This window comes from Pangasianodon hypophthalmus, chromosome 27, assembly GCF_027358585.1.
Source record: "Pangasianodon hypophthalmus isolate fPanHyp1 chromosome 27, fPanHyp1.pri, whole genome shotgun sequence".
In the NCBI taxonomy this organism is placed as follows: domain Eukaryota; kingdom Metazoa; phylum Chordata; class Actinopteri; order Siluriformes; family Pangasiidae; genus Pangasianodon; species Pangasianodon hypophthalmus.
This window is the reverse complement of record NC_069736.1, coordinates 882,433-892,432: the sequence shown is the minus strand read 5'-3', so window position 1 is coordinate 892,432 and position 10,000 is coordinate 882,433. Positions and strand designations below refer to the sequence as shown.

Sequence of the window (10,000 nt, the reverse complement as noted above, 5' to 3'; positions counted from 1 at the left end):
ACAAACATATTCAAGCACAAGCACATAATCACAATTACACACCAACACAAACAACTTGCTTACACCCACAAACATGTGCGCGCACACACACACACACAATCACAAAACACACACATGAAATACAACTACACAAATACACACATACAAAAACACTCAAACACAAAAACGCACAACACACACACACACACACTTTGTGTGTCCACACACACACACACCCGCTTTGCTGCTCTTCCCCACTTCAGCTGACACAAACTACTTGTCAAGAGTCTCTTCATCTCATCACTTACTTCTCTCCCTCTCTTTTCACTCTTTGTCTTCTTTCTCATTCTTTTCTTCCCCTTTTCCCTCCTTCTGTATTTTCTATCTCCCTTCCCCCTCTTTTCTGTCTCTTTCCCTCTCTATCAGCTCCTTTTCTAGTCTTTTTCTAGCTCAGTTTTATCCCCCACCCTCTTTCTCTCTCTTTCTCTCTCTCTCTCTCTCTGATTGTGTGACTCTCAGGAGGGTCAGGGGTCTCCCCTCGTCCCCAGTTGTGAATCTGTGAGAGGCGTGTGGGAGGACGAAGAGCGAACGAGAGCAAACGAGAGAGAGAGAGAGAGAGAGAGAGAGAGAGAGAGAGAGAGAGAGAGATTGTGTCTATCTGATACACATCCATCACCGCCGCATGGACACTGATGAGTCGGCTGAAGAGCGAATCATCAACCCCGACGCCAACTCAGAGTGTGTGTGAACCCAGAGACCTCTCTCTCACACACACACACACACACACACACACACACTTAACTCCGTAAAGAGTGAGAAGACGCAGCCCTGAAGATTAGACCAAAGACACAGAACGGCCGATTCAGTCTTCAAGGAGCTAATCACGGGATTAAAGAGAGGGAAAGAAAGAGAGAGAAACAGAGGAAATGAAGGGCATAGAGAGAGGGATGAAAGAGAGAAGATAGAGGGAGAGTTCAGGAAAATGCCAAAGTGAACAAGATAAACGGAAGAGTAGAGGAGGGGAGGGAGAGGGAGAGAGAGAGAGAGAGAGAGAGAGAGAGGTGGCGGAGCGAAAGGAAAAGGCTGCTTTAAATGCAAATCCCCGTCTTATAAAAATCGGTTCCGTTTAATAGGATTGCTGGGCTGCAAAGCTGCATTTCCACAGCGGGAGAGGAAAAAAAAAGCGCAGAGAAAACATCAGCGCTGCAATAAACGAGTGCAGAACCACAGAGAGTGGGGGAAGAGAGAGAGAGAGACAGAGAGAGAGAGAGAGAGAGAGAGAGAGAGAGAGAGAGAGCGAGCGATGAAAGACCCATCATCATCGTGTGCTAATATGTCACCAACATTCAACACAAGTGCTTGTGTTTGTTCAAACAGTTACAATGAGCCTCAGTGTGTGTGTGTGTGTGTGTGTGTGTGTGTGTGTGTGTGTGCATGCTGCTCTCTCCACACTCTTGATTTTCCTAAGTGGCACGTTTACGACGCCCACCGTTAAAACGCCACTCAACCTGACATTGTGAAAAGGAAAGAGGGGGACGGAGGGAACGAGGGAGATAGACAGTGAAAGAGTGAGAGCGGGTAAAAGGAGAGGAATGGAAAAGAGAGAGAGAGAGATGGGTAAAAAGAAAGAAAGGAGGATGAGGAGGCGAGAAAGAGAGGAGTAGAGGCAGAAAAATAAAGAGATGTGAAGACGGAGAGAACGGTAAGAAAAAGGAAGAGGCTTAAAAAAAGAGGGAGAGAAAAAGAAAGCGTGATAGAAAGACAGAAAAGGAGGATGAAAGAAAAGGAGAGAAAGAGCAGAGAAAGAGAGAAAGAGCAGGCGAGAGAAAGTGGGATACAAAGAAATTGCGAGAGAATGATAGACTGATGAGAAAAGGAAAAAAGGCAAAAAAAAAACAGATGGGCAAAAGAGAGAGAGAGAGAGAGAGAGAGAGAGAGAGAGAAAGGGAGAGAAAAAGGGATAAAGACAGAGAACGAGACTTTATAAAACACACAAACGTGTTTCCATCAACTCCTGATTTACTGGATATTCTGAAGAGGCGCAACAGTGATGACATCATCAAAAAGTGCCGGGCGAACACACGGCCATGATGAGACCGGAATACAAACACAAAACACACACACACACACCCACACACAACACACACACACAGAGCATCATTTATCCCAAACACACTCCAGACAGGAGTCACTGTTTTACATTTCTGCTTTGTAATGCGCATGAATAAAGAGACAGAGACAGAGACAGAGAGAGAGAGAGAGAGAGAGAGAGAGAGAGAGAAGTGACAGAAGGTGAAACGGATAAGCTCCTTTAGCTCTTTTTTTCACGTGAGAGAAAAGACGAGGCGATTGAGCAACAGTCTGAACTCAGATGAAAGCCGAGCGTGTCTCTCTCGTCAATACTCCTCCTGCGGAGGGAATCAGGGAGCCGTAAGGCGATCCGGGGGGGATTCTGGGATTTGCTATAATCTCAGCCTGAAACTCTTTTGAGTCGAACCCAAAGGCCAAAATCCAATCTACCCCCTGCTGCTGCTGTTTTTAACTTCACCAAATTAATCATTACAAACCCCGCCGGACCCCCCGTGGCCTACAGTAACCGCGCAGCATCACGGCGCTGTGGGGAACGCCGAACCGCAAAGCAGGGAGGAAAAGTTACTGTTCACTTAGCTCTGAGAACATCACGCATTTCTGCAGCGTTCAGAACGTGCCGGAACAGTGGCAGAGATCAGGAGAAGACGTGATGCAGGGGGAATGAAACACAATAAGGGTAGGAAGTACTGCGTTCCAGGCGTTCTATAGCGTATAAACTACAGAACGCAAGCTAACAAGCACAACTTCTGAGCTAAAATTCGCTAAATATTTTGCGAGACGACTTTTTTTTTTTTTCATTAACAGAGACAAACATAAAACGTACGCAAGCCCGTGCAACAAAACCATCAACAAGACTACGGTAAGATTCCTATCCAAAAACCACACACACACACACACACACACACACACACACACACACACACACAGCTTCATTTAATGAGCTGGATACAAACAGATTGATTCGTAAAACGTTCGTACAAGCATTTACACTAGAAACTTGTTATGTATGAAACTCTCATAAATTCAGAAAAACGTTCGTATCCTACTCGTGCTCCTGAGTGCGTGTAAAATTACTCATAAGAAAACTAACTGACGTAAACCTCGACTCAATCGACTTCAGATCCTATAATCTGCATTTATTCCTGCTCTTTTCTCTCTGGAATATTCTGTGGAGTTTAAACTGTTTGTGTTTATGACGTTTGCAGCGTTTAGCAGACGCTTTTATCCAGAGCGACTGATAGAAGAGCTTTAGAGTCTCGATCAGAAACACATCCTCATGCTAGTTCACTCGCACAGGGACTCAGAGCTCCATCCACAACATTTACTCAAAACCAGTCACTTTATTTTATTGCCTTTAATTAAAGATTATAAAAATAAAGAAAGCGAGCCAACAAAAACCCATAAATTAATACACATAAAACAAATCATTCAGTTTTGACAAAAGAAACGGCGGTGTATAAGCGGAGGACGGGCCGCTCTGTCTGCGCAGAGCCGAAAGCCGTAAACAAACGCCTCAGCTGACGCAGGATTTAGCGCTCGCTTATTATCATTAATATTAAATATTATTACATTTTATTTGGCATAGAAGTGAGTCAAAATAGCTTCCACTTCTGTATTTAAGACTTTACCCTGATCGCTCATTTCGTGCTCTCAGCTGTCTGTGCACTTTACCTTTTATGGAGTTTTGTGGGCGTCGCTATATGCAAATGAGCTGCGTCAGGAACGTGCTTTGCACTTTACGCATCATTTTGATCAACGCGAGTACGAAGGAAATCAGCTTTTCTGAGACTTTCGTTTGGTCCGGTTTATGCAAAAACATTTACGCAAAAAAACTTTTAGTAAAGTGCGATAAACGAGGCCCGATTCCTGTACGCAGCGATGTGATTACGTTGTTTAAAAATGTAGAAATTGAATCATAAATTGTGATACAAAGTGAAGCAGAATTAAAAATGTATAAATATTAATAAACATATTGCTGTTCCTTTCCTGGCTCTTTTGGAAGAGAAGCAAAGCGGATCCATCAGCTAATTACAGGTGCAGATCAGTCAATACTTCATTAATTTGAGTGTGTATGTGTGAGCGTGTGTGTGTGTGTGTGTGTGTGTGTGTGTGTGTGTGTGTGTGTGTGTGTGTGTGTGTCAGTCACAGACAGCGGTTAATTGATTACGGATAACGATGAGCAGGTGTGTCTCGAGGAGCGGAACTAATCCGAACCATCGATCGTCTGATGCGCCGTCACGCCGTGAAAAATTCGAGCGTTCACCCTGAAGGTCACCTGTGTGTCGTTATTTATTTATTTATTTATTTATTTATTTATATCTCCGAGGGTTTTTTGTATTTAATTCAAGTGTAAGTCATATTTAAAGCCAAAGAAAGACAAATGAAACGTGTAAGACGTTATTCTAACTCTGTCGGCTGTTTAGCAACACTCAGGACTAATTCAGGCTGCTTTTCTCCGTCTTCCAGGTTGCGAGCGATTTGGAAAAGTAATAAAGAGGAAGGAGGTACACCCTGCCGCTCACAAAGCCGCGGGAGAAATTAGATGCTGTCTGGCAATTAAAATTGTAATTTCTGTCACCGGCCGACGTACGACTGTACAGGAGCGATTTCCAAAAAGCAATTTCGAAAAGTAACAAAAGCAATCTGCGTGTGCTGTTCAGAAGACGGCAATTTTCCCAAGTTATAAGAGACGAGGATAAAAAATACGCAGAATACGTTTCTATTCCCTAATTCTCTAAACGTCTTTTTAAAAGAGCAGACGATCAGATCACTTTTTTCTGTTGATTTTCTAATCTGACTCTGACCTGATACCTGACACTGATCTGATCTGATCTGATCTCCTCACGGTTAGAGTCGACTCTCTGAGAGAAACAGCACAGACGGGATTGAAGGAATTTAAGGAATTTTGTGACCGGTATTGTCACGTGATGTCCGTGTCGTGTCAGTTAAAGGCGCGTACAAATGATACATCAGACCAAAAATCCGATCTCACACACTCGGATCAGTATCGGAGCAGATTTTGGATGTTATAGATTAACTGTTACGTAATGACGTTATCATTATTTAATCATCAGATCACTATAACCTAAAAAAGTTTAACACAAAGGAAAGCTCACATAATAAAAATACGAAGAATTTGACTTGATTGTGTGGTTTTTTGTCATCAGCTGTGTGTGTGTGTGTGTGTGTGTGTGTGTGTGTGTGTGTGTGTACTGTAAACTGAGATCAATGTTTTTAAAAGGAACAGCAGATTGAGGAAAACTCTGAACTGGGGATAGAAATCAATGACGATTGAGCTAAAATCCATAAGGCTTTAGGTTTCGATAAACCGTTAAAACATTAGCAAAACAAAGCTGTAGCCTGTGGGGGCGAAGATTAGCGAAAAACTCAACGTGTAACTGAATACAGCTGGATATCAGTCACAAAACCCGATTTTAACACAACTACATGTCGGCATTTCCTGATTACGAGTCAATGTGGGTTAGATTAGTGCGATCAGATTAACACTTGTGTGTTAATGTACATTTATAAGATGCTAAAATTTGAGTGTTGAATGTTTTCTCAAGTCAGAGATTGAAGAATTTCCACTTTTAGCACCAAAGTTGTAATATTTTACTGTGTTGTTAAACTGAGGAGAGAGAAAACTAAATACAACCTAAAGAAAAAAAAAAATCTAAATAATGCACCATGTCTGATTAAAGTGCATACACTTATATACACACACACACTTCTAAATTTCTAAATAACACTTTATACAGGAAGTTCCATCTCCTTCCAGCTTTCCTTATCCAGCTGACCAGACACTTTTCTCCAGAACGGTGTTTCTCCTGTTTCTCTACAAACTCGACTTCCACGCTCTATAAGTGCATTTACTGATATATAACTGACCAATCTGTATGCACGGTAAGCTTGACGTGTGTAAGGATGTCCCGAGTGAAACACGCTTTATCAGTGGAAGCAGATTTAGGCTGGGCCTGTGTTACTCTGATAAGCTAATAAACTGCAGAGGAACTTTTTAATACAGGGGGAAAAAAACAGACCGATTGAGAACAGAGTGGTGGAGGTGGTGAGTCTGACCAGTGTGTGTGTGTGTGTGTGTGTGTGTGTGTGTGTGTGTGTGTGAGATATACATTTGGAGGAAATATACTGCAATTTTTTTTTTCATTACAAAAGCATTTTCTATAGAACTATTCTATAAAGTGACTTTTTTTCGACTGAGTTAGTGGACGAGAAATGTAACTTGCGACATAAAAACAATGCAAGCTGAAGTTATGCGCAGTTTGAATCTCTCTCTCACACACACACTTTCATATTTACATCTCTATAAGAACCAGGAGGGGAAAAAATACTACAAAATATGATTAATATTACAGTAATGGATACAACCGGACACATTTCACACACACACACACACACACACACACAGAGCAGCGTTTAATACACAGCAGTAACTATTGATACTTTTAATCATCCACTATACAGATCTATACTTGCACTCAATCTATTCATTGTTATTTGTACTGCCTTGAGTAGCAAAACTTCTTGCAAGATCAATAAAATGTATGTTATCTTATCTTAAAACCAAGATCTGAAAGTGTGTAACTCCACACCGGGTTTCAGTCAGGACAAAAAAATAAAGAAAAGAAAAGAAAGGAAAAAAGGTGAAAGACTGAAGGAGAGATGTTATTATTATTACTCTGTGTACATCATGATGGTCTCGAGAACCAAAAATTGAGATCGCAATTTCAATGATAGTCTTATTTTTAAAACATAAAAACACACACACACACACACACACACACACACACACACACACACTAGACAGCAGCAAACAGGTAGTTGAAAGTAACAGCTGTAGGCTTAATGGAAAAGTGTGTAACACTAATTAATGGAGGTGTAATATCTGTTAATGGAGGTGTGTGTGTGTGTGTGTGTGTGTGTGTGTGTGTGTGTGTACCTTCATCAGCCCGTGTTGTGAGCAGCAGGATCCACACAGCAGTCACACTCCTCCACACGAGCCTCATGATGGAGGGAGAAATCCCCCACATGTCCTAATAATAAAAAAGGAAGGAAAAGAAAAAAAAAAAAAACAGAAACAAAAAGAAAAAGGAGTGGTGCTGAAGTCCTGTCAGCTGGGCCTCGGAGACGGAGAACCCATGGAGCACTTTAATTTCAGAGTTTTAAACGATTGCACAGATTGTGTAAAACAAAATGGCCAAAAAAAACCCCACTCGCTCACACGCGCACACACGAGCGCGCGCGCGCACACGCACAAAAAGTCGAGTTTGTGAAGTTTTCCAGTTACGCAACGCAATTCAGCCTCACGAGCTCTGATTTCAGATTTCAGATGATATCCCAGTAGTTGTTTAGATGGAATAATGCAAGCTGTTAAAGGCCTGGATAGGGCTTCAGCTGGAAAAAGAAAGGAAATGAAGGAAATGAAGGGAAAATGACGCTTCCTTTGAGTTTGCGGCTGAATTTTGCGTTAATGCATGAATAAAAACATCTCCACATCAAACGCGCGTGCACACAAGCCTGCTGTCAGGGTGTGATGCTGAAGATTTCTTTCTTTTTTTTTTTTTTTAAACTCCAGAATGTAATGCGAATCCGGGCTCCAGTCACACAAGCTTCCTTTTGTATTGGTCCCAAAAAAAAAAAAAAAAAAAAAAAGGAAAAAAGCCAAAAAAATGGAAGAGGACGGGAGAAGGCGCTCCTTCGACGCTTTATCTGATGAGTGCAGGATTAAAATCCGATAGAATGCACTGTAATGCGTTTATTAAAAACACATTTACAGGATAAAACACCAAAAAATGTGCATGAGAGAACGAAAGAGAGAGATCCTGATCTGAGCACTGCGCCTGCTCTGAGACCTGACCGTCCTCGCGCACAGTGTGCCTCTGACTGGAGCTCGAGCTCGAGAAAACAAGGACCGCCCACTCACCAGAAAAGCCACACCCCTTTCTGCATCTCCAGTTACCATTGGCTAACTCACCCTGTCAATCATATGCACAAGCTCTGCCTTTTCTCTCTTCTCATTAAATAAAGACAATATTCTTTTTTTTTTTTTTTTGTAAGTTAATAACATGCGCATTATTTCCACAGTTAAAGCTCAGATTGCCTCATGTTTGTATCCAGTGAGTAATTTATTTGAACAAAACCTCTAAAAAGCACTTTAGCTTATCAGGTCTAATCAAGCCTTGGGACTAAATGTTAGAATGGTTAGAGATAAACCATGATCAAATATTTGTCAGTCAGTTCCCACGGGCTGTATCACATTTCTGTTCACAGTGACTCAGCTCACTTTATTCACACACCTTACAAACCAGAAGAATCAGTGTGTCATTACACTAAGACTCCAATTTCACTTAACATTTAACATAAATCATGACTGTCATCGAACTCTCTTTAAAATGGGACTTTCGACAACTTTACTTTTGACTTTTGAATGATTTTTAAGCATTGAATCTAAGAAAACTTGCATTTAACCGTTCAGAAATACTCTCAGGCAATAATCTCATTTTTATATATATATTATATATTTATGTGTGTGTAGATATATATATGTATTATATATATAAGGTTTCTTTAGTGTACAGTCACTGTATTTTACTCTTAAATGAGTAACAGGGTTTAAAGTAAACTTTTTTGTTTTTTTTTTGCAAAGAATTAGCATATACACTAACTGGTTCAACTATCATCCACGCTCATGTCGCGAGGACATTAATAACATGCTAATGATTCACTTAAAAGTGTTAAAAAATTAATAATTTACCATCACTCTTTAATTCAGGTAATATTTCAGAAGTGACTTCATCTGGAAATAACACAATATCATTGAAAATGAAGGGAAAAAAGTGAGAGAACTTGGGCTGCGTCTCAATCAGCTCGCTAGTTCAGTAGCCGGGGCGCTGATCAGGGAGGCGGCCATTTTAAGTTCTATCTCACTGGAACGTTTGCTCCCTAAAAAATCCCACAATCCACCGCAAAAACCAGGGAGCATCGATGCTCACTACGTCCCCTTACTGGAAATGACGTCATATTTTCTGAAGCCTCTCAGCCCAAACAAAATGGCGGACAAACTCTCAGCCAACTTCATCTACAAATATAAGTAGCTTGTTATCGTTGTTGTAGCTCTCAGATGATTAATTAATGATTTTTAACTTTATTTTAAATTCTATATACATTTTGTTTGAGTCTAATGACTTTTACATGTTTAGTGATTAAAAAAAAATCAACTAGCGAGGCTACGATCCTGCTTGAAGCACCATCACAGAAACGTGTGCGATTAAGCTAACAAATTTATATGACATATACCACCAGAAAGATATCGGTCCTGCCTGTTGGTGATAAATGCCAGTGGTGACATTTTACAACACGAGTACGTAGTAGTGTCCCCGGAAATGGAGTCATCAGTGTCACATGTATAGCGAGCCAGGGTCCTTAACAGTGCCTGAACTCCTGTATACGATATATTGAAGCTGGGTTCACACCATGCCGTAATTGCCGTAATTACCGTAATTACGAGATTCCAACGTGTGAGAAGCGTTCATGTCCTCGTAGAACTTGTAATTACAACTTGTTAACTAGGAATTTTCTGAGAGCTCCGATTTGTACCACTTGACCGCTCCAAGTTCATGTGGAAACACTCAAAACGATGGCGGCTTCAGCAGTAAAATATAGTTAAGTCGTTATCTCATAATATTTCAGTGTAATAATTCATATAATTGACTATTATTAATATAATATTGTTTAATTTTTCATACTGCTATTACTGTTATTATTTTATTATTGTTGTCGTTTGTTTAGGTTTGCAACAACACATTACCAACATCTGCGTTATTAATAAACAACATGTTACTGTTACCTGATGCGCTTTCAGTGTTCTTCAATATTTAGCAATAGCATAAAAATGTGATTTAATGTTGTAATT

General features: G+C 40.6%; 1 protein-coding gene across 6 annotated transcripts in view; it reads right to left on the bottom strand.

Moving 5' to 3' along the window:
* LOC113531414 (ephrin type-B receptor 4a) overlaps positions 1-7,962 on the bottom strand; it is a 42,351-nt gene extending 34,389 nt beyond the window's left edge. For 3 of the 6 annotated variants that reach the window (XM_034300529.2, XM_034300531.2, XM_034300530.2), the window contains exon 1: positions 7,028-7,960. In XM_034300529.2, coding sequence (XP_034156420.1) covers positions 7,028-7,118 — 91 coding nt within the window. In that variant the 5' untranslated portion in view covers positions 7,119-7,960. Of the gene's footprint in view, positions 1-7,027 lie in introns of all 6 variants that reach the window. The other 3 variants (XM_034300532.2, XM_034300533.2, XM_053230620.1) reach the window with 2 other exon arrangements.
* Positions 7,963-10,000: the final 2,038 nt, after the last annotated feature.